We start from the raw sequence: 23,596 nt of genomic DNA on the forward strand, positions 1-23,596 counted from the left end.
AGGCAAGCTGGACAGCCTGCACATGAAAAGGCAGCTCTTCCCTTTCTTCCCAGGCTTAATTTCATCTGCAAATTAACATATTGAGGCAGATATTTAGAGAGGAATGCCCTGCGTCCTCCCCGGGAGGGCCGCGGAGCCTCCGATGTGTAATTTTGCTATAGGAATATGATGTTAATCTTGACTTTCTTCTGAGGCTGGTGGCAGAGGAGGAGAAGGGCAGGGAAGGGGGACGCTGCTGGCAGCGCTCACCAAGCATGCCTCTGCTCCCCCACAATTTAAGCCTTGGGCTTAATGCAGTATAAGGTGGTGAGGACGTTCGCAAGGGGACTGAGGGCTCTTTCTGCTTCCCTGTCATTGCCATCTGCAAAAGCTAGTTCAGGACATGGTTTTTAAAAGGCTACTATTGTTATTTTTTAACGAATGGGGTCTTTAAGCTTTGCTTTCAGTTGTGACTTAGCGATAGATATATAAAAAAAGCCAAACAAAACCACCTTTAAAAAAATGGTGCACAGACAAAATAGCTGCTAAGCCGCTGAGTCTGGATGAGTCTTTTGTTGACAAGGAAGCTCACACACTTTATCCATCTCCCTGGATCCCAGCCCCTCCATCCCACATTCTCACTGTTGGGTAGTCCCCAGCACTAAAACGTACAAAAAAGAAATGTTTGGCTCATTGTCATTTACAGAGAAGCATCAGATGGGGAAGATAAGGGACAAAACGCATCAATCTTCCTGCGGCCTGACTCCTGAAATCAGGTCTTGTTGCTATTACTCACACACTGATCCGATGGTGGATCAGTTGATCCCTGCTGCCTGCTTCTAACACTGTGAACCCCCCCCAAAAGGATGTCGCACTGTCCCACAGCCCAGCTGAGCCCTGAGGGGTACAGAAGGCAAAGCTACAAACTCAGCAATCACTTTTCTTCTGGTTTCCAGCTAAATATTTTCTTCTTTTTACCTTCTAGGTAAAGGATGACTTAATGCTAGTCTTCTTTTGGCCAGTATCACTCACTTCAACCCCCATTGCATTGCACACACACACCTACAACAGATTTTGGTGCTGGGAACCCCACTAAGAGGCTCTGGCTTGGCACCTTGGTTCATTAGTGCAGGGTTGGTTGTAATGACCAAGGTGGTGTGTTGCGCTGCTCTTTGTAAGGGTTTGGTCAGGATGCCCAAGCCCATCACCACCAGCCCCTGGGCAGGGCATGTGGGGCCATCCTGGCAGGGTTATTCCCAGGCATGGGAATAGTTCAGGGGAGAGAAACTTACCAAACAGATGGTTTCAGTAGTAAGAAGAAGAGGGACTTTGGTACATTACTGCATGCTATGAGGTATGTCTTTAAGCTTCAGTAAACTTTCGGAGTCCCTGGGAAGCTGGTAATGTGCCTTTGAAGGAAGAATGACTTATGAAATTGCAGTTTTTAGCTTAGCTGGGTAATGTTAATGAGAAAGTATTGTGGGCTGCGGGTGGAAGTCTCGTGAATCCCAGAAGTTAGGAATAAATTATTCTTTTTTCCCTAAACGAAGCAAGGCAGTGCAATACTGCTCCTAAAGCAGGCTGCTGGTGAGAATTACTTATTAATTTGTATAGGGCCAGAACCAGCTCAGACAAATAAATACAAACTAAACTGTAGCAAAGAGTTACAAACTTCAACTTGCTGTGGGCACAGAGGAAACATCTCTGCTGTGGTTTTAAGAAGGAGTAGCCGGGCTGGGGCCAGCACCCGTGTGATGGAGGTGGCACGAGGAGGTGGCACAGGGGTGGAGGTGGAGGGACAAATCCTCCTTTCTGCTGCAGCCATAGAGAGGATGATCAAAAAAAAACCCCAGGCTTTCAACTGCAGTGCAGCAGCTTCACAGTAATTAAAGCTTGAGATCAGCAGCTCTGCCTATGCCCCAGCCTGGCTTGCACATCAAAAGGAGACATTTCCCACGAGGACAGGTCCCACGTTGCCCAATTCAGGGTTTGATGTGCACTGTGGGCTGTTGGTGAGAGTGAGGATCCAGAGAAGTCTCACCAGCAGCTCATCCTGAGCAGGTGATAACACATCCCCCTGGGGTACCCCGTGCTCACAGTCACCCAGAGGCGCCCTGCTTTTTGGGGAGTGCAGGCTCACCCAAAGGGACCATGCCTGGAGCAGGAGCATCCCTTTGGGACACAGCAGGCTCCCAGCTCCAAGGCAGCACACAGCCACAGCCAGCACCTGGCCTCCTACCCAGAGAGGATTTATTCCTCTCTGAACAGGTCTCCAATGACATTATTAATCAGCGAGATGGACAAGTACAACAGAGTTTATTGTGTGCTATGGATGAGTGATAAGTCTGAGCACCGATGCCTGGGATAGCAATCAGGAGAGGGCGAGTGAAAGGAATAGGAGGGTAGAGCAGCATTGTGGGTAAATAGATGTGCTTCTGGTGGTGATTACCCTCCAAGTAATTAGTTTTTAAATCAGGCAGACGTTTCAGGAACTACTCACTATGAGCTGCTTTAATTATTTATACTCCCTTTTATTCTTATTATTTATAGTCATCCTCTTTGCATGGCGATGCTCGCTGGGTTGGGCTGCTCAGGTGGGGCTGGGACCCACCTCCAGCCCACCCTGCCCAAGCAGCCATGTCCCCCAGGTACCCCAAAAGCCTGGCTGTGCTGGGGGGTCCTCATCTCCCTCCCGCAGCCCAGCGAAGGGGAGCCAGTGCTGTCACTGCGGAAAGCCCTGCTCTGTTCTGCTCTGCTCGGTAATTAAACTCTCACTCATCTTCATTTCCCTCATTTGTTAAAGTGAGGCCACTCAATAAGCCATTAGTGCAAGGCCCTTTCTGTCAGCTACAGCATCGTTAGGCAAATTTTCCTTCCAGACAGCTTGGGAGGGTGCGGGCAGGGGGAGCAGCCCATTGCTTGCCTCCTGCTCTGCCAAACCCTCCCCATCTGCCCCCCTCCAGGGTCACTCCTGCCCCACGGCTGAGGCTCTGGGGAAGGGGAGCACGATTTGCAATGGCAAAGTATTCCTGCAGCTGGGATTTTTCCCATAGCACCAAACCCCTACTCCACCAGAGCATCTGGTGTTGCTGCTCTCCCTTCACCAACCCCACCTCTTCAGAGCTTCATAACATCTGGAAGCCATTCCCTGCACCATTCCCAGGCATGGACTTCCGAGCCTCCAAGCTCCTCCTCAGGGTTGAACAAAAGCTGCCCTTCTTATTGCTGAGCTTGGGAATTCTGCCTTCCCCTTGCTCCAGCCACAAACCATTTCTCAGCCTGTCACCAGGCCCGGAACATCCTCTGCCCCATCTCCCTCCATGGACACAGTCAAATGCCACAATTGAGGAAAGCTGCAAAGAAAACCCCCCCAAAAAATCCCAGAGCCACCAGTGCAAGAAAATCCACAATTTGGGGAAAAGCTGCTGCAAATTGTCCAGAGGCAAAACCCATGGTCCCTGTTTGTAACTACTACATGTTGGTCCCCTCTCCCCCCAGAGCTTTTGCTGTGGGTCTTGCTCCAGTTACAATAGTGAGAACACTCTGATCTCGCTGCTCTTCCCTGATAGACTCATTTGGTAGAGAAGAGCTGTGGGGGTGAGGAGCTCTGAGCTGAAGCAAGGTCAGAACTGCAGTGTAGCACACACCAAAAAGGGTATTGCTAGGGATGGATTTAGCACTGGGGCAAAGAGGGGCCTGTCAGCAAACTCTACTGCATGCCTCACTAGATGCCGTACAAGATGAGCTGATCCAATGCTCTGAAGCCCAGGTGCCAGCACAAAAGCAGAAGAAAAATGTGCATTAAGCCTGTCCTGTACTCTACAGACCCACAGGAACCCAGCTCAGCCTGACTTGTGTCCTGTTGGTTTTGTTTTCATACAGTTCCAGAACTACAGATTGCCAGAGGGGCTGAGGTTGGAAAGGATCATTTGGTCCAACCCCTTGCTCAAGCACAGGGTCACCTAGAGCTGGTTGTCCAGCTTTTGAGTTCAACTGCCTTGAGTTCTACTCACTTGACCAGGGCGATACAATAGACATGTAAGATACAGGTTAAAACACCAGCCTGAACAGTGTCTTGTGTGCGACACCAGTGAGAAAGGTGGTTTTCAGAAAGCCAAGTCTTCAAAGTGAAGCCAACTCCCAAGGCCAACCCTGAGTCATGAAAGGTGTTGAAGACCAATTCCCTGTGAAGCCAAAGCCACACTGGTGTGACAGGCAAGCTGCTGCTCACCCCAAACTAGGTGCAACACGCTTCTTAATGAAAATACCAGCAACTGCAGTCAAACAGCTTCACCATGAGAGCAAAGGGAGCAGACCCTCCTGCCTCCCTTGGGATGTGCAAGGACACCGAGGCCACGCTGGTCGCCAGGGTGCTCAGCTCCAGCATTCTGTAGAGCACCTGAGGCAGGTATCAGAGATAGGATGAGTCAAGGAGAAAGAAACCTTTACTCCAAGGCAGGCAGAGCACAGCAGCTCTGGAACCGGACTCTCCCATCACCCCCAGCCCCACACTGTCCCCACAGCAGCGATCATACCATGGCTGGGAACAGACATTTCCAAACAAGCCTCCTCCTATTTGCATTCAAAACATTTATTTTGGGAAATACATATTAAACACTATTATTTATACAAAAATGGGCTAAATTTGTCATAATGCTTATAACCCCCAAAAGGCCATTTTAATAGATCTGGATGAAGGGGTTTTTATTGTATTATTTTAATTTTTTTTCTTTACCTCCCCCCAAAATACTCGGGTTACAAAGGAGAAAGCGGCGTGTCTTTGCTCGGCCCAGGTTGAGATCTCAACTAGAGGGAAAAACAAAGTTGAAGATGACATTTGCAGAAGTGCCTCACACAAGAGATTTCTCCCCTTTCGTAGTCTCTAACACTTGAAATATATATATTTTTTCTTCAGTTAATACACTTTTTTTTGGTTTTTGCTAAAATATAGCAAGTCAGCACGTAGAGTTGTGCTTCCCCAACAGCTGTTTTGCTGTTGTGGGAGTGAACATGAGTTAAGAGGGAGGAGATTCTCCTTGCGATGCACCCCTGCTTTGGCTGCTGGGAGGGAACGTATGTGGGGAGCCCCTGCAAACCCTCCACTGAACAACATCATCTGGGCATCGCCACCAAGATGAGAGCAACCTCCTCCCTCCTTCTGGTCACCTGAAGGTGGATCTGACCCCCATAGAGACCATTAGGTGGGCTCTGCAGGCACCTTCCAGTGCTAGAGGATGGGACAAGCTGCCAGTTTAGTATGTGGCCCCCCCAAAAGAGTGATTTGCAGGAAGTTTTATCCCTTAGAGAAGATATGGAGACTGGTGGAACAGAAAACAGAAAGGGTGAGCCGGGGTGGAGACAGGATGCCCTGCTCTTGTGCCATGGTGTTATTTAACCACCCTGCAGGGTCTTATTTACTGGAGACTCATTGAAAGAGGTGGTGTGGGGGGCCAGAGGAGGGACTACGGGGTGCAGCACCCACAAACACTGCCCCAGCCCACCCCAGGGCTTGGTCTACACATGCACCATCCCCTTACACAAGGGCTAGCAGAAGAGAGGAGTGTGACACGTACACACATCACACAGGGGATTCCCCAACGTAAAAACTGAATTAAAAAATACCCAATACTCTGACATAGGGAAAACCTCAAGAATCACAAGGGTCAGACAGGACAACCCTGCACCTCCCACCACCACTCTGCAGAGATCTTCCACTCTCGGCCCCCTTTGGACAAACATACTCTGAGCCTTCAGTGGAAAAACCCACCCAACTGAATGAAAAATAAATATACAAGTGTTGCCAGGACATCAGCCACATCTGCGAGCCAAGGGAGAGGGAAGAGGAGTCTCTACTGAGTGCCGCAGGCCTTCTGCAGGCTGCAAGGACAGACAAGGCAAGCCCTCCCTCCCCTCTCCCCCCCTATTGCAAGGTAACAGTCTGAAAAGGCACTTCTCCCAAAGCAGGTCGCTCTGCGGGGCCGGGGGTCGGTGACAGGCGAGGTGACACCTAAGCACTCCCAGTTTATTGCATATAGGCAGGGTAGAGGGGTTGGGTTGGGTGCTGGCGGGTCCCAGAGGGCTGCAGAGGGCTTGGAGGACGCAACAGCAGACAAGGATGGCACCGTCTTGCTCTCTTCATACCACCGTACCTCGCTTCCGAAGGCGACATTCACCTGGAGAAGCCCTTGCCTTCAACGGACGGAGAAGAGCCTCTGCATGGAGGGGCAGGCAGGGCTCCGGGGCACCCCAACCCCATGGATCTGCTCCCCCAAGCTCAGCTATTGGGCCAGCACTGGGGACCAGCAAGAGCCTGACCTCTGCGGGGACACGGTCCCCAGCCCAGGGCTGCTGGACCAGGAGCTGAGAAGAAAACTCATGCCACAAAGCGGGGGGGGATGAGCCCCGCACGACAGAGACAGCGTCTAGTTATTTGGTCAGTTAACATTGGCAGGGGCTGGGGAGAGGGGGAGAGGGACAGTGGCAGGGGGTTTATATAAAAATAAAGGGGGAAGAGGGGAGAAAGAGCGAGCGTGAGCGAGCAAGGTCCTGGCTATGGAGCAAGAGGTTACATTTCGTTAGCCACCAGCTCTTTGTCGGTCACGCCGTTGGAGAGGGAGCTCTGGCCCTCGTTCAGCCTCTTGACCCTGTAGGCTTCGAAGTGGATGTTGCTGGTAATATCCTTGATGTTCTGCATGTGTGTCCTGTGGGAAAGGGAGATGGGAGCAATCACACTGCACTGGGTGCAGGTTCAGCCAGCCCAGCCTCTGCCACTCCAACCCTCACACCCCCAACCTCTGCTTTCAAACACCCCATCCAGCCCAAATCTTCCCTCATGCGTTACTGGTTAATGTTATCTTTAGGGCACAGGAGGGAAACAAAGGCAGTTATAGGCAGCCAAGACCAGAAGCCTTCACTGGTACCAACAGCCTATGCTTGGGTAGGCTGGCACTCTGGCTGCATAACACCCACCCAGGAAGATCTCAACCCTACAAGTCCCTGGGATCAGGTTTTGTAGCCCCACACCACTATCTGCCAGCAACAGCTCATGTGTGGAGGGTTCATCTTGCAGCCAAATGTGGGAGAAGCCCAATGTCCCCTCCAGCAAGGCGAGGGGGCTCAGCCTCCCATTCCCCGGCAGCAGGGATGCCTCTTTCAAGAGGGACCAGCAGTTGCCCAGACTCCACAATGGCACGATCATGGGATGCAGGAGGGTGATGTCTTTGGACTGGGGGTAGGACCTGGGCCTGCTGAAGGCTTACGAAGGCCAAAAGGCTTTCCAGCTGCTTGCAGGTGAGCTGGAGCCACACTGCCAGCAGCAATCTTGGAGTCTGTCCTGACGCTGCTCTCAATCCTGCTCTCCTCCCTTAACTCAGCACCACAGCTGAGAAAAGTCCCTGAAACCATGTCCCACTGAGGGGGGCCAGCCCTTCTCAAGGGGCTGCAGCAGGCTGGGAGGGGATGGAAGGATGGAGGGATAATGGAGGAGCAGACAAGCAGCCACTGCTTCAAGCCGGGCTGGGCTGTCCCCTTTCTTTGGATGCCACCTGGTGACCAAAGGCTACAGGGACAGGGACAGTCCTACCGACCTGATAAGGAGGTCCCGCAGGTAGGCGAACTCACAGTGTGTCGTGTTCTCCACTGGTAGAAAAAGAGAGAAACCCATCAGCTTGCACCCACGGCATGAGTGTGGCAACCACATGGGCTAAGAAGGACTTCATAGAACCATAGAATCCCAGACTGGTTTGAGTTGGAAGGGACCATAAAGCTCATCCAGTCCCAACCCCCTGCCACGGGCAGAGACACCTTCCACTAGAGCAGGTTGCTCCAAGCCCCTGTGTCCAACCTGGCCTTGAACACTGCCAGGGATGGGGCAGCCACAGCTTCTCTGGGCACCCTGTGCCAGCGCCTCAGCACCCTCACAGGGAAGAGCTTCTGCCTTATACCTAACCTAAATCTCTCCTCTTACCCCAGGGGCTACAGGGTGCAGGCCTCAAGAGTCCCCTGTGCTGCTGCAGGGTTGGTACCCAGCTACCTGCCCCAGCTCAGCATGACCAAGTGGCTGGCGAGGTCTGACTGAGCATTCACAGTCCCCTGCAACCTTGTCCCAACAAACAAGGGAGCTCCAAGCAGCACCCCCCAGCACAAACCCCTCTTTGGACTAACATGAGCTTAAGTGGGCCCCAAACAAGGCAGGAAAAGGGACAGCGGGAGCATGAAACACAGAAGTGTTTCATCTGTAGCTTTGCCATGAGCATCCTGCAGCATCCCAGGCATGCTGGGGACTGCTGCCCGGGCTGGGGTGCTGTGGAAGGACACGGTCTCTTGCTGACAAGGCTACTGCTGTCTGAAGAGGGCTTGGAGCAAGGAAGAGTGTTTGCAAGAAGCAAAAATCAAGGGGTGTTGCTCCATCACAATTTGCCTGACAAATTGCAGTTTAAATGCAGATGATAAATTCCCTTATTTCATTTCTTTTTTTACCCAAACACACTTGTAGGGAATGCACATCACGCAGGAATGGCAAAACAACAAATAACACTGTTCTGCAAAGGCTGCCAGTGGCCATGGCTGGACCCTGGGGTCTCCCTGTGCTGAAGGCAGATGCCACACATGGAAGGTGAGTGGTTAAATGAATCCCCTTAAACTCAGAGCTTCCAGGGACGGAGCACAAGAGGGCAGCAGAGCTTTAAAATACATTGATTTTCCTGGCATCTTTGTTAAGCCATTCCTCAACACAGGATTCCTATTAAGAAGACTCATAAATGAGAATCCTATGAAATGAAGGGGAGGAAGGTAAAAGGGTGGCACTGGAGATGTGCCAGTTGGCTGCCTGAAACCAGGACAGGGAAACGTGTGGATGCAGCCAGGAGCTTCCATCTGTAGCCTTTAAACCACGATTTAAAATGGGGGAGAAAACAGGAAGATGCTAATGGGATGAAAATGGAAAAGGGAAGAGATCCCACAAGGGCACCAACCAAATGCATGGTGGAGGGTGGAGATGCCAGGGGAAGGCTCTAATCTGGGCTTGAGACAGAGAGATGTCACTTGTGCCCTCAAATCCAGCCCTCGAGCATTTATCTGTGTGACAAGCAGAAGCCAGACCACAAGACACCCCAAAGTGTCCCCTCTGGTACTCAGCAGCTCCTGAGATGCACAAAGGCCCAGAACTCAGCACAGGAGCACTGGCCAAGGTATTTCCAGCCCTTAAACACCAGGGAAGTAGTTTAATTTGGAGGGGCAGGGAAGCAGCATATACACCTCAATTTCTATGCTGGTTTTGGACCTTGCCACATTCTGTCGGAGCAGGGAGATGGGCTCAGGAGGTAGGGAAACAAGGACAAGATACCTTCAATGGTGCCCCACTTGGTCTTCCTTCCAAGGATTCTTCTTCCATTAACCTGGTATTCCTGGTCACTGCCCACCACTGCAAAGGGGATCATTTCCTGAGGAAAAAGAAAAACGAGGTTACGTTTTCCTCCTGAAAACTGTCAGCAAACCAAGCTGCTGAGCAAAGTCTTACATGAAGCTGTTCCAAGAGAGCGTCATGGGATAAGCTGGTCTGTCTCTGGTGCTCCTGAGCAGTGCTGCCTGCGAGGGACCACAGGCAGCCCAGGACCTGGGCAACAGCATCTCTACCACATGCTCAGTCCATAACCAGTCTAAACCCAGCCCCAAACCAGTAGCCCAGCACCTCTTTTGCAGGCATCAGCATGCAGCCAGGGCAAAGGTATCACGATGCTTCCCTCTGAACTGCCCCAGCACCTGGCTCATCAGTTGCTGATCTAAGGTGGTGACTTTGTACTTCAAAGGCCCTGGAGGACTCTTTTTTTCTTCTTTGAATTTGTCCCATCTACTCTCTTGAGCCAAAAAATTGTTACTTGCTGTAGCAAGGAAATGACAGCCACAGCAGCAGAGCAGCCCTCATGGGCAGACACCAGCACTCCCCATGCCTGGGGCAGGCAAGGGTCCATAAGACCCTTCTGCTCACTGGTTGCTGAGGGCACCTTTGAGGAATGGAGCTGGGGAAGGAGCAGCGACATGGATGGGAGAGGACACCTTCCCCTGTCCCTGCTCTGAGCTCTGGCAGGATCCTTGGCCCCAGGTATACCCTGTGGACAGGGCCTCTGGAAAGAAAACAGAGGGTCCTTGCAAGAGACTCCCCCCCAGGACATCCTCAGCCCCTAGAGCTGCAGGCCCCATCTAAACACATCCAAGCCGCAACCCCAGGCACTAACCCTGAATTTCTCATTCACTAGTCGATCTTCAGAGTCTTCATCAAACTCCTTCTGAGGATACACATCGATGCCATTGGCGAGAAGATCAGCCATTATCTAAGGGGGAAGAGCAGAGGAACATGAGAAAGAGACACAGGCAGAGGAGCTGCATTCCCACCACAGCGGCTGCTCCCAGTTGACCCAAGAGGCTCTTGTGAGCAATGCCCGCAGGTCACAGCAATGCCCAGCAGCAGCATCTTCCCTCTCCATCCTAAACACTGCCCACCTTGGGGACAGACCTGTGTTAAATTGCTGCACACCTACCAAACACTTGCCCTGGAATCTCTGCAAGAACCTGGTGCTAAGACATGGTTCAGGCTGAGAGCGAGATGAAGCTACATGAGCTGGGTGTTGCTCTGGGATTGACTAAAACAATACGAGCTGCACAAAACAATGGGGAACATCACTGCTAGGCATGTAACCCAATGTTAAGAAGTTGCTTTCTGGTGTTTGCTTACACTCCTTGGAAAAGGAGTCACAGTAGGGTTTGATCCAAAAGGACAGGGACACAGACAGCTTGGGAGAGTGGCCTCTAAAGATATTGCCTCTGCGCAAGGCAAAGAGATGCTGCAATGGGATTCCTGGGTGCAGGCTCAGCTCACAGAGAGCTCAGAGGATCAGCCTTCCACAAAGCTGCAAATCCCAACCCAGCCTGCATGCTTCCCATGGCAATAAACTCCCTGTCAGCCCTAGGTTGTAGGCTTGGAAAGGAGCAGATCCAGCCCAGAGAAACACCCCCCAGCAGCCTCCCACCCCCCAGCCAAACCCATATGCTATTTTTAGGGGAACAACCCAACAAAGCAACTCCAAAGGGCATCAGAGCCCATTCCACTAACTCAGTGCAATGCTGGCATCAACCTAGGCACCCTGCAGACAGGCTGGGGCTTTGCCATCACCTGCCCACCCTGATCCAAACCCAAAAACCTATGGCTTCTCCAAACCAGCTATACCCCCAGATGTACACAGGGCTCTGCTTTTGAAGCACGCACCCAGGAGCGCTGGAGCAAAGGGAAAAGGTCCCAGCCTGTAACCTGGGCTTATTACCTGCCCTCTTGTTCGCACCACCAGATCTGGAGCCATCAGCATAAGGAGGGTGAGCCCCTTGCAGAAGGGGCACTGCAAACACTCCCTGTGGCTACATGTTCTCCTTCCATCTGGGAGGATTTTAGGGGTCTGGTTACAATCAGGAATGTGAGATAGGGCGAGCTCATCCTGAGCAGAGCCAGTGCAGAGCAGGAGAGCCAGGAGCTGTCCCCATGGTCTGTCATTACACAAGGATGGTATCAGCAGCTGAGCGTGCCCAGGTGACATTTGAGGTCCCAGACTGACTTTGTGGTCCCAGAGCCAGCCAGCCACCCACAGATGCATGGGTACATGTACATGGAGCCAGCAGTCTGCAAAAGCCACTGCAGAGAGCAATGTGGCACCATGGACACCCCATCCTCCTGCACCAGCTCCTGAAGAACTCTGTGCAGATAAACCCAGCCTGGATTACTTCTCAGCTCCATTGCCAGGCATCATCTAGCTCACTGCTAAGAGAACTGCCTGCAGAGTTTGGATTCAGCCCCCGAAACCAGACTGGATATTTCAATGCCTGATCCTGTTAAGAACTGGGAAGACACGGGTTTGGGAAGGGGTGGCTCACCTACAGAGGCATTGAACCACCCTGCCTAATGCACCACCTTTTCCATAACCAGTGGAGGTGGCCTCTAAAACTGCCCTTTTGGCAATACCCCCTTTCCTTTCCTTCACTCCCCTGCAATTCAGACTCACAGACCAATGAGCCTGGTGGCTTGCCGATGTCTGCAGGGATGCCGAGGCCATCATGCCTGCAGCCACATCCATCAGCTACACAAAGGGATTTATAGCCCCTTCTGAGCCCCAAAGTGGGGCATCTCCACCTCTCAGCAGCCCATGCCTTGCCGTGGATTCAGACAGCTCTTCCTCAGCTCCCCACCACCAGCTCCTGAACAAGGCAATCAAGGGAATTTCATTCCTTGCTTTCTCCATAAATCTTGCCCAGCTGAACTCAGCAAATTCACACATCTTTTTTGCCTGGTTCCTGTATTGGTGCGTGATGCTGTAACGGGGAAGGTTTTCCAGCTTCTACATGCAGCACCATCTACCTTGCAAAATAACAGAACCCAGCCTGAAAATAACACCAGTAACAAAGGAGGCAGGAGAAACAGGCCCAGAGACTTAGAGCTCGAAACTTATCCTGCACTGACAAAGATCCAAGAGAAACACAAGGAACTGCTTGGACCGCAGGACTTTTCTCCGGCCACGTGGGATCGCTCAGAGCTGCAGCCGGAGGAATGTGCTGGGCTCGGGGCCAGGCACTCGCCTTCCCAGCCCTGATGGGGGAGGATGAGGGATCTGGGAGGGGGAAAGGGGCAGGAGGGGATGAGGAACAAAGATGGGAGCCCGGAGAAGAGCCGCCAGCTCCTTACCCTTTGTTTGAAGTAGTCCCTCTCCTCCAGCGTTAACGTGTCGGCTTTGGCGATCACGGGGACGATGTTGACCACTTTGCTCAGGCGCTTCATGAACTCGATGTCGAGCGGCCGGAGCCTGAAAAATACAGCAGCAAAAAGGGGATGTGTGCACTGGTAGTGAGGGGGGGGCTGCTGCAATCCCCTGCAGAGAGAGGACATTCAAAGACTAGGCACAGAGGAGGGATCGCTTCCTTTAGGACAGGACAAATAAAGACATTTTCTTAAAAGCAGGGCTGGTTTGCAGACAAACACTTGAAACATTTCCCTTTCAAAGCACCCCTGCTATCGCCTGCAAACCCTCACAAAGCCCCATGAAGTGGGAGAGGGCTTTGATTTCTGCACGGATGCTTGGCCACTGAGGACTGCAGGAACTTGCCCAAAGCTACCTGTGTCCTTGGCGAAGCCAGGATGAGAACATGGGTGATGCTGTGCCCGCGATGTACGAATCGAGCTGGGGAGAAACCACAGAGTGAAACCTCCTCCAGCCCTAGCCAAGGTGTCAACCATCATCCAGGAGCTACTCCTGCTCACACTCCCTCCTGCGCTGAGCACCAGCCTGCTGTTGTGCACAGGCCAGGATTGCACCTCACATCCATCTCACATGGGATTAAAAAGGGCTCTGCTAATTCTCCAGGGTTCACACAGCACAGAGGAGACGCTGCTTGTTCCAGAGGGCAAAAATGTCACAAAATCCCTACAACAAAAGTCTCAGTGGAGGAAAGCTGCAGATTTGCATAACCCCAATGAGCAGCCTTTTGAGCTCCCTGCTAAATGCTCCTGCTGCCAGCACGGACACAGCCTCTGGTGCCATGACCCTCCCTTGCTCCTCAGTCCTCCCTGAAGGTGTTTTTACTGCTGGAAGGTCCCAAACCAGCTACAGGAACGCCCTCCTCAGGACACCTCCACTCGCTGCACATCCCCTCGGTGGCTCTGCAGGTGATGGGTGACAGTTGAGCAGATGTTGCCTTGAAAAAAGGAAACCTGGAGGCTCCAGGGGAGGCCACGGCACACCTGGAACACCTTCGGGGTGCTCATGCATTAAGGAGCCTGTTTGAAATGAAACCTTGCTGAAAGCACAAGAAGGGGCAGGAAGGTCAACACCAAAGCCCTGGAAGCAAAGGGAAACCTCTGCCGCTCGTACATCCCCATGAGCTCCAGTGATGGCATATGCCAGCAGGACACAACCCAACTCGTCTTTGGTGGGACTGGGGCAGAGAGAGGTGAAGTCACCTTTCAGAGGAGCTGTAGGCTTCAGACCAACCCCGTGCCACGAGCCAGAGGTCCATGGCAACAAGGAAGAAACCAAAACAAATGGGATGGTGACTTAAAATGCGCTGGTGCAAGCAGGGACCCAACAGGAGCCCTGTTGGGGGGGGGGAACACAGAGCAGAGCATAGCCAAGAGAGCACCTACTGCCAACATGCTCAAGCCAAACCCCACCATGATCTTCTCAGGCCTCACAAAGGGCTCAGAAACCCCCACAAACCCATCCCAGCTCCTGCAAACCCAGCAAGAGCCACACAAGTACAAAGGGGAAGGGGCTGATCCTGCTCTTCAGCAGTCACCAGGCAGTGCCCCCATTCCATGAGGCCACCCCTGCCTAATTCCATGCCTAGGGAGGGGTGTCCAGCCCCAGAGAGACCCACTCAGCTCTGGCTGATCCCAAAGCAGCAGCTCAAGGCTGCTCTGGCACAGTCAGCCCTGGTCACCCAGCTGAACCCTTCCCTGGTCAAACCCCAGGGACTGGGCTGGACCTGCCAGGTAGACCTTCTCTCCACATGCTAACAGCAAACATAGCCCAGAGCACATCATTAGCCCAGCGCACATTGTTAGCATGTGGATAAACGAGTTCCTAACACACACACACACACACTCAGGAGTCACAGATCGCCCTGGGCCCCAGGAAAGAAAGAGTTTGGCTATTTAAATAAAAAAGAATAGAAAATAACACAGGGAAACCCCCACGGACACATCTAAGCAGACTTGCTGCTGGCAAACATTGTTTGGAGCTCTGCATAATGTATTTCCCAGACCTCCAAGGAAGTAATGCAGTTATGCTCCTTTCCCAGCAGACTTCTTTCCCCTCCTCTCTTTGCTATTTTTCAAACAGTTTTTCCCCTCTAAAAGCCTCTTCCCTACTGAGACTGTGTTCCTGCCTCTTTCATCAGCTTTTCTTTTCGAGTGAAGACCAGGATGCACATGTAGCTGATACAGATGAATTAGCAATCACTCAGACATTTGAGTTTCAGCTCAAGTGACACGTAAGAACCCTCACTGATACCTGCAGGATGCCAGCAGTGAGCCTGAGCGCAGGAGGCAGAGCCAGAGCCAGCCCACACCCTGCCCATGTCCAGCAGCATCCACTCGGGCACAGTGAACATGTCCCACACCAGTCTGCAGCCAAAGCCAGAAGAGCCCAAGGCACTTTTGCCATGACTTGCTGCTCCAGTGGGCAATTGCCTTGTCCATGGAGGTCACCTCCCATGGGCACCTCACTGCATCAGCCTGGAGAACTGGAAGGGAACCAAGGGACTGTAGGTTTTAAGGGAACTTTGCAAGTTTCTACATACCCCATCAATTCCAGCTGGGTAACCCCAAAAGACCTGAAGTATTTAAAAGAAAGCGATTCTTTTCACTAAGAACAAGACCTGTCGCTAGACATCACGTTCATGTAAAGACACCAAAAGATAATAAATGGCTTAAAGTGATCACGAGTGCAGTTTGATTTGCACTAACAGCCATGTACAGACCAGGCAGTCACGGCCAAGGTCAGAATGGGGCAAGCCTCGGACAGCTTAGGATCTCCAGGGACCAGTTTTGGTGTTTAACCACCACCACCACCCTGTGACAAGCCCCAACATGCCAGCACCTGGTGAGGTAAGCAGTGAAACCCTGACATATACAGGTATGCAAGACAGCAAGAGAAAGCCAGTTATTTCGTTTCAGGCACACGCAGTCTGCTCCAAGCAGACCCCAAAAGAGAGGGTAGAGCTCAAGAAGAAAAAGCATGTGTTTTCTTTCTTCTTCCCCAAATGGTCCCTGATATTATTAAACTGCAACTAGACACCTACATGCTTTTGTCTTTGCTGGGAGCAAGTGAAGGAGCTCTAAGGGCAGTGAATGGGCTGGAGCAGGAGCTGCAGGACAGGCTCCAGACCACCCTAGTCAGTCCTGGTTGCTCCCCCATCCCCTCTTGCTACAGGGCTGGGAGAAGCAGTGCAGTTGGGTACACCTTATGGCTGGGCATGCATTATGATAACTGGGCACATGTTATTTCTGCATTGCCAGCACCCACCACGCATGGACAGGATCTAATCAGAGGCTCATTCCTGCTGGCTCCCTTGAAATGCCATTATAGGAATCAAAATTCACAGGGAGCTGCAAAGTTATTTCCTTTTGGTTGTGCCCCAGATCAAACAAGCAGCAAGAATGCGAGCTGTGCATTAAGCAAACACCAGGAAGCACCCAGCAGCCATCCAGCACCATCACCAGGACCCGTCAGCCTGCTCAAGGGACCTGGTGGGCACCAAGAGGGGCAGCAAGCAGGGGTGTGTGGCTGTCCCACACCCTCTGGTACAGGCAGAAGAGGGGCTGCAGGGACCAAGACAGTGTTTCAGAGTCCTGTTTCAGAGCTGAGTTTCACAGGGGTCAGAGCCGAGCTATTTATTGGGTGGCACAGAGCCAGGCTTGCAGGGCTGCAGCCAGGAGCCGCTGCCAGCATGTTACTCAGCCTTCGCAAACATGGTTTTAGGGGAGTGTTATAAGAAGGAGAGGGTGTGTGCAGACTAGATGGGTTGCAAAGCCTGTCCTGAACTCCCTGCAAAGGGAGACAGCAGCAGAAGCTTCTCTGATTAACCCTTGAGCTGCCCAGATGGGAGGGTCAGACTGAAACAGAGCCGCTCCAGCCTCTGCCTCTGTGCACTTGGGTACCTTTGCTTTCTTTTTAGCCTACCTCCTTTTTAGTTAAGAAAAAGGTGACTGGCAGGCTGGGATGCTGCAGCAGCTGGGGCTGTGTGTGCAAGGGAAGGGATGCTGAGTCCGGTACCATGCCCATCCATGTGAGCACAGAGGGACAGACGGACACAAGTCACCACTGCTTCGGCTGCATGACATGGTGAAGGCAGCAGCTCCCCAAAGGCAATGCAAACAAGCCCCGTGGCTTGTCCTATCCCAGGATGGATGGCACCAAGCACCCTGGGATGGCAAGCGGCATGGGGCGCACACAGATGGTGCCATGGGGACATGGTGGGTGAGGATGTCTCTAGTGCAGGTCCTTGCAGCACTACAAGCCACTGCCCTTACCAACACTGCTCCCTATTGCCTCCTGGAGAAGCCAGAGGCACCGCAGCAAGGACCTCAATGCCCTTCCCATACCCATTTGCAAGAGACTATGGACCACTTGCCTCAGCAGGGGCCCAAACGCGCACTCAACCTCGTGCTACAACCCCAAGATATGGCTCCCCAAATCCTTGTCCTCCAAAATGAGCATGATCCTCTGCTACCAGCACTGCCACAGCAGCTGCACCCAGCAGGAGAGGTGGCCATACCATCCATCCATGTCCATGGACTACAGGCAGCACTGAAATACTGAGAAACATAACCTGGGCTTCACAAGAGAGCAGAAAGGAAACACAGTGCCTGCTCAAGCTCGCAAAGAAGCAGAATTTCACACTGACTTCTCCCTCCTGGTGGGGTTTTGTCCCCTTTCACTCATTCCTCAGCTTATCTCCATCACGAGGGGACACGTGAGCCAGAGGCCAGCTCTGACACCGGGACAGGAAACCTCAGCCCCTGCGCCATGGCTGGGGAGCGTGTGCTGGTCCCAGCCGGGCTATCAGGCTACGGAGGGGGAGGATCAGCACAGGGCTCAGCAACAGCAGCCTCCAACCGCCGGGCTTGCTCGGATATTGGAAACACATGTTCCTTGGAGAGAAAGAAAAAAAGCAGTTGAATATCCCCACAATTGCTGTTAGCCGGCGGGTGAGAGAAACCAGAGCGCGCGGCTGGAGAGGCTCCAGCAGGGGACATGGGGATGGGGCTCCACACCACTGCCTGAGCAGCCCAGGAAGAGCAGCCGCTGCCACCCCGAATCTGCAGCCCTGCAAATCTGCAGGGTCTAAGCATCAGAGGCGCCTTGAAAAGTTAAACACCCAAAGCGATGAGAAAAACCTAATGCTGCAACACTCTGACCTGCAGGGTCCGCAGATCAGGGCTGAGATACGTGGAACCAACATGTTAGACTGGCTTAAAAATGTCATCTCCCTTTGAAACGTTTTCTGCTTTCTTGTATTAAATCTTTAGGTTTCATCAGCCCCTTTTGCTCCCAATCGACAGCCAGTTACACAAGAAGAGCATAACGGGCCCATGCAGTCATTTTATCCCAGCGAGGGATGCATTTTTGGTCTACCCACTGACAGAAACAAAACAAAGTCTTTTCTATTGGAATAAATCTCTACATGGGGAAGAGGAAATGGCTGACATTAATACAGTGCTGGCGGCTTAAGTTTAGTTTTGAAAACGGACCCAAAAATCTCCCCATGCAGACAGAGCCAGAAGTGGAAGGAACTGACACAGATCAAAAAGAAACTTTGGTCTCGTTTTATGTTGTGACACTTTAAGCGCCCCAGATTTTCACTGTGGGCTATGTGCCTAAGAGGAAAAAAGTAGAGCAAGATCTGGGCCTTTGATGCTGTCACTTGAGAAGTGCCAGAGCCAGGAGAGCTCTGCACTGAATAAACTCCATTCCACTTGCAGACTAGTCAAACAACCTACAAAATACCCTTAAAGGGTGAGGGTGTTTGCTCCCCCGGTAGCGGGAAGAAAAGCAGCTTCTCCCCTTACAAAGGCAGGGGCATGGCAAAAATAATTAATGTTCTGTTTGCAAAGGCAGCCTTTCTGTCCAGTTTGAGAGCTTGGTGACTGATGTCCATCCTCTGCAGAACAAACAAGGTGACCAAAGCAAAGCAAGCAGCTAACTCAGGGAGGCTTCAATAGACCCCTGGAAGAAGAAACGCCACATTCCTCTGGGGTACAGCAGCTCTGCTGTTATTGTGAGGGCTCCAGGTGCTCCAGCCTTAGGAAGGACACCTTCACGCTGTCCTCAAGCGCCCAGGAAACATCCCAAGGATGACCCTGATGGCTAAGCTGCCCGAGACCGAATGCAGGAGAGGGAAGGCCTGAGGACCTGAGCGAGGAGGGCAGGGTACTTACGAGTGGCCGGTGGCTGGGATGAAGTATATACAGCAGTGCACCCGCGTGTCGGGGATCCGCTTCTTCCGGTTAATGTTGATTTCCTCCTGCAGGTACTTCTCGTACTGGTCGTTGATGAACTTCATGATGGGCTGCCAGCTGCAGAGAGAGAGGAACATGGGATGATGTGTGAGGGATCCAGACCACCCTGAACCCTGATTGTGTGAAGCAGTGCTCACCGAGCCACGGGCAGAATCCCACCAAGCAAACAAACCAAAACGCACACAGGGAATGTTTTAGGTCCTGTCAGTTCCCATTCATACAGCAACTGCAGGGAAATGACAAACCTCACACGTTCAACACCTGGCAACACCATATACCACAGCAAGAGGGGATTTACTGGCTGGTGTAGACAAGCAAGTGCCTACAAGTCCTCCCTTGTCCCCTCCTGAACACGTCTATTGAGCAGGGCATGACCAGGAGCATCCCTTGGCTCCTCAAACAGTGCCAGAGCATAGGCACAAGAGCAGCATCAAACCCCACAAGCCCCGTCTGGCTTGTGGGGAGGAGAAGGCACCTGCTATCAGCCAGCCCTGCCCCTGCTGTCCCACACAGCCACCCACTGTCCCAGGGGCTCCTGGCAGAACCTTCAGAGCCACATGAGCAAGGTCAGGGACTGGCCGGGCTGGCACACAGCTGCTCCCAGCCGCAAACAAAGGTTGTCTCATGCCCGGAACAGCAGAATGTTTGTGGGCCATCAGATGGTCCAGGATCAGCCCTGGGGAGCATGGTACCACGCTGCCACCCACAACAACCCTCTTCCCTGCTCCCCATGGAGCATGGGTGGCACAGGACCAGGCTACAGCCCTCAGCACCAGCTCAGGATGCCCCGGGGCTTGGCTGCCTTCCCTCTGCTCCTGTCCCCACGCCAGCGCAGCCAGCTCACCAGTTCTCATTGTTGATGTGGTCTCCAAAGCCTGGGGTGTCGATGACCGTCAGCTTCATGCGAACCCCCTTCTCTTCAATCTCTGAAATAGAGAGGAAAGCCAGTGCATGAGGCAGGCATCAGTGGGTGCTCTGGCCAAGCCCACCCTCCCAAAACCAGCTGGAGGGCTGAAGCTTGCTCCCAGGGGAGAAATGCACCTTCAGAGCATTCAGCCCTCCCAAATGATGCAGCACCCCATCTACCCTGAAATGCCACCCCCCTTGGCCACCTCACTTGTTCCCTTCCATCATAACTAAGTCAATGCTGGTGGATAAAGAAGAAAATGAATGTTTTCTCAGCCCTGCAAGCACCTCTGGAGACACAAGGCAGAGCGGGACCAAAAGCTGAAGTACCAGGTGGGATCTGTAGAGCCTCACCGTGAGTGATGGATTTGATTTCAATGGTCTTGGGGATCCGCTCTTCAGAAGTCGGCTGTACAGATTTCCGGCTGATTTTGGATTTGAAGAGGGTGTTGATTAACGTGGATTTCCCCAAGCCGCTCTGACCTGGAAAAGAGCAGGATAACCCACAGTCAGCACTCACTTGCTTCCGGGCTATTTTTTCAGGGATAGGGGATGCTGACAGACTCAGCCTGCAGCAGATCTGCAGGAGGGAGGTGAGAGGTGCAGCTGCTCCCCTGCAGCCCCCCTCCGCTCAAGGAGCTCGAGTCCATGCCAGGCAGGAGGATGCTGTGGGCCCCAAGTACCTTCCTCAGCTCCAGAGCAGCTGGTTTGCTGAGCGTGAGGAGGTCAAGAGCATCCTGCCAAAATCACAGCAACCCCGAGGACAGGCGGACACTGTCAGGGATGTTTCAAGGACTTCAGTGACACTCAGCAGCCCTGAAGAAGGGCACAGGGACCAGAGAACCCCACGGAAGAGCATCCCTTCCCCCTCTGCCTCCTGCAGCTTCCCCTGTCCAGCTCCACAGAGAAGACTTAGGAGCACCTTGGCAAGCCCTTAGCTGGACGGAATTAAGAGCAGCAATAATTTTCCAACCCTCAGCCCTGCAGCATCTGCTGCTGCTTCCCTGATGGACTTGCTTTTGCAATCAGACCAGCTGGCTGCACAGACCCCTTCAAGCAGGTCTAGGCCAGGAGCTCCGCTGAGTCCCACGAACAACATCCCAGGGAGCACACCAGATTCCACAACTTTAACAAAAACAGCTTTTAGAAAGAAGCACTTTCATGCTTTATATCCCAGAGCTGAGGCCGATCTGCACAGAAAGGACACCAGTAGCTCTCAACTCTCCAGACCAGTTATTCCACGAGCCTGGAGAACAACTTTTCCAGCGCAAAGAAAACAGAGGAACTCCTCAATACCCAGAGAGCAGATGCTTGGCTTCAGAGCAGATGTTCTGTGCCCCCAGCAATCATTGCAGAGCTCCAGCAAACACCAAGGGAGCCCCTTTGGCCCCATTCTGATGAACCACACTATAACCAGCTGGTTTCCCCTACTTCCTCCAGCGCCCTGACTCATCCAAGCTGCCAAAGGCACCCAACGCTAAGCCAACGGTAGGGTCAACCAGCACATCAGCACTGGCCAGCCCACTCCTCCATCAAACAGCAGTTCAGAGCTGAGTTTGCAATGCTGCCATTGGCATGCTGCGATCCAGCGCAGAAGAACTCTGTCTGCCAGCCACTGTCACAGCTGGGTTGTAGAAGAAACATGTGGACCAGGCTGGGGTCGTGTGCCCCTGGTCCTCTGCTGCCTGAAAAACACACGGGGCTGAGCACAAACAGGCCTGAAGCCATGAATGCAGCAAGCCAAAGCAAAGCTCTCATTGCACTGCTCATCACTGAACAGAGCACGTGGAGAGAGGAGGAAAGGGGGGTGACAAGCTGCTAGAGCTCCTGGCAGTCCATTCCTGCCTGTCCAAGCTGCCAGAGCTGCACTGCCTGGAACCAGCGTCAAGAGCCACCAGGACCATGGATGCGGTGTCCCCCTCTGAACCCTGCACACAGGCAGACCTTGCTGAGCAATGGACACGGCTGCCCCTAGGGACACGATGGCCCCGGTGGCTGAGCACAGGGCAGACCCGCTCCCTGGTTCGCAGCCCAACATGATCCCGGAGCTGAAATCAGGCAGGGAAAGCAGGGCTGTGCCCCACTGCCTGGTCAGCTCTCTTCTTCCAGCTGCTCTGCACCAAAAACTGAACACAAAAGATGTGCTTTGGTTTTGGTTTTTGAGCTTAGACCTCTCTTCTCATCTCTACAGCCTTAGAGGATACGGGGCTAAGCTGCCCTCAGCATGAAGACTCCTTTCAGGGTTGGTGAAGCCCTTTTGAACAGGGACCCTGCTACCAGGGCAGAAGACTTTCAAAAAGCCCCATCACAAGGACACTGGCAGCAATGCTCAATTCCCACCTCCCGCACAGGATAAGCTGCCTCCTTCCTCTCTCCCCTCATCCACCCCACTGTAAAACAGGGATTGCAATGATTTCAATGCAAGGACTAGCAGCTTAGGCTGGGTGGGAATAAAGGAGCTAAACTAATCCCTAGAAGCCTGAGCATCCTCTAGGGAAGCGCAGCAGGACAGGGGCTGGGTGCTGCCTTCCAGCCTCAGCAGAGCTTCCACGGGGGCACCCCCAAGGTGCTGCTGCCCTCCTGCATCCCTCCCACATCTTCTGGGAAGGCCAGAGCTCCACTTGTTTATGCTGCCACGAATTCCCCAGCCTGTAAACAGTCAGCCCAGAGCCTGCCAAGGGAAGAACAATGTTTTCCAGCCACGCTGCAGCACCGGCTTTCATACCACACACAGTGCTGCCAAGGCAAAGCTGGGCCCTTTCCTCAACATCCCTCCGCATCTGCAAAGCAGAAAGCTGAGGTGCTGCACAGCACAGCTTGCTTGGAGGGATGGGTGCCTCTTTTGGCAGGGAAATAGGGGCCTAGCTCATGCAGTCTTGCTTGTGGACTCTCAGGATCAGTGCTGCGACCCCTCTGCCCTGGGAGTCCTGCTCCACAAAGAGCTGGGTTTGTTAAAAAGCCTTGCAGGAACTGGTTCTGCAGTGACTGGGTTTGCAGCAATCTCCCAGCCTGGGGAGCCCTCTCCATAGATCAATTTTTGGATGAAAATATCAAAACGGGGAAGTCAGAGCATCAGCAGAACTCGCTGGGAGGCTACAGCACGCTATCCTTTACACAATTAGCAAACAGTGGATCAATCCATCCTGTAACCCCAGGAGCACCCCTTGGCTGCAGGAGCTCCTACCCCATGGGCACCCTGCACAAAGCTGCAGCCCTCCACACCTCCTCACAGGAGGAAGCAGATGGTGAGGCCCCACTGGCACAGCATGGGCCATGGCCTGGGCTTTACTTTTCTCATCCCCCCTGTGCTCCCCACGAGAGGTTGAGGAAGGGAGAGCTGCTGCCTGCACAGCTCAGCCCAGGGAGTACAGCCCAGCTCACATGAAGGGCTGCACAGCACCAGGCAAACACCAACAGCTGGAAAAGAGCATAAAAGGCTCATTTCTTCTCACTTTTCCCCCTCACCCAGCATCTTGCAGTGCTCAGATCTCCAGTACACCCAGCATCTTGCTCTTGAGCAGCTCATGCAGTCCCGGAGCAGAGGGGCTGCAGGAGCACAGATCCCCACAGCAGATGCTGCAGCCAGAGCAGCCAGTGGCCTCTGGCTGAAGTAAAACTCCTTCATGCCACCCCTCTGCAGCCTTGTAAAGCTACTGA

General features: G+C 52.9%; 1 protein-coding gene across 7 annotated transcripts in view; it reads right to left on the minus strand.

Moving 5' to 3' along the window:
- Positions 1-4,549: 4,549 nt before the first annotated feature.
- Positions 4,550-23,596, minus strand: part of SEPTIN9 (septin 9) — a 138,293-nt gene continuing 119,246 nt past the window's right edge. For all 7 annotated transcript variants that reach the window (XM_030506184.1, XM_030506186.1, XM_030506183.1 and 4 more), the window contains 8 exons: positions 20,294-20,422; positions 19,878-19,959; positions 18,953-19,090; positions 12,701-12,818; positions 10,212-10,307; positions 9,323-9,419; positions 7,566-7,617; positions 4,550-6,680 (listed from right to left, as the gene is read on the minus strand). In XM_030506184.1, the coding sequence (XP_030362044.1) occupies positions 6,545-6,680; positions 7,566-7,617; positions 9,323-9,419; positions 10,212-10,307; positions 12,701-12,818; positions 18,953-19,090; positions 19,878-19,959; positions 20,294-20,422 (848 nt within the window). In that variant the 3' untranslated portion in view covers positions 4,550-6,544. The remainder of the gene's footprint in view (positions 6,681-7,565; positions 7,618-9,322; positions 9,420-10,211; positions 10,308-12,700; positions 12,819-18,952; positions 19,091-19,877; positions 19,960-20,293; positions 20,423-23,596) is intronic.

This window comes from Strigops habroptila, chromosome 14 (assembly GCF_004027225.2).
Source record: "Strigops habroptila isolate Jane chromosome 14, bStrHab1.2.pri, whole genome shotgun sequence".
In the NCBI taxonomy this organism is placed as follows: domain Eukaryota; kingdom Metazoa; phylum Chordata; class Aves; order Psittaciformes; family Psittacidae; genus Strigops; species Strigops habroptila.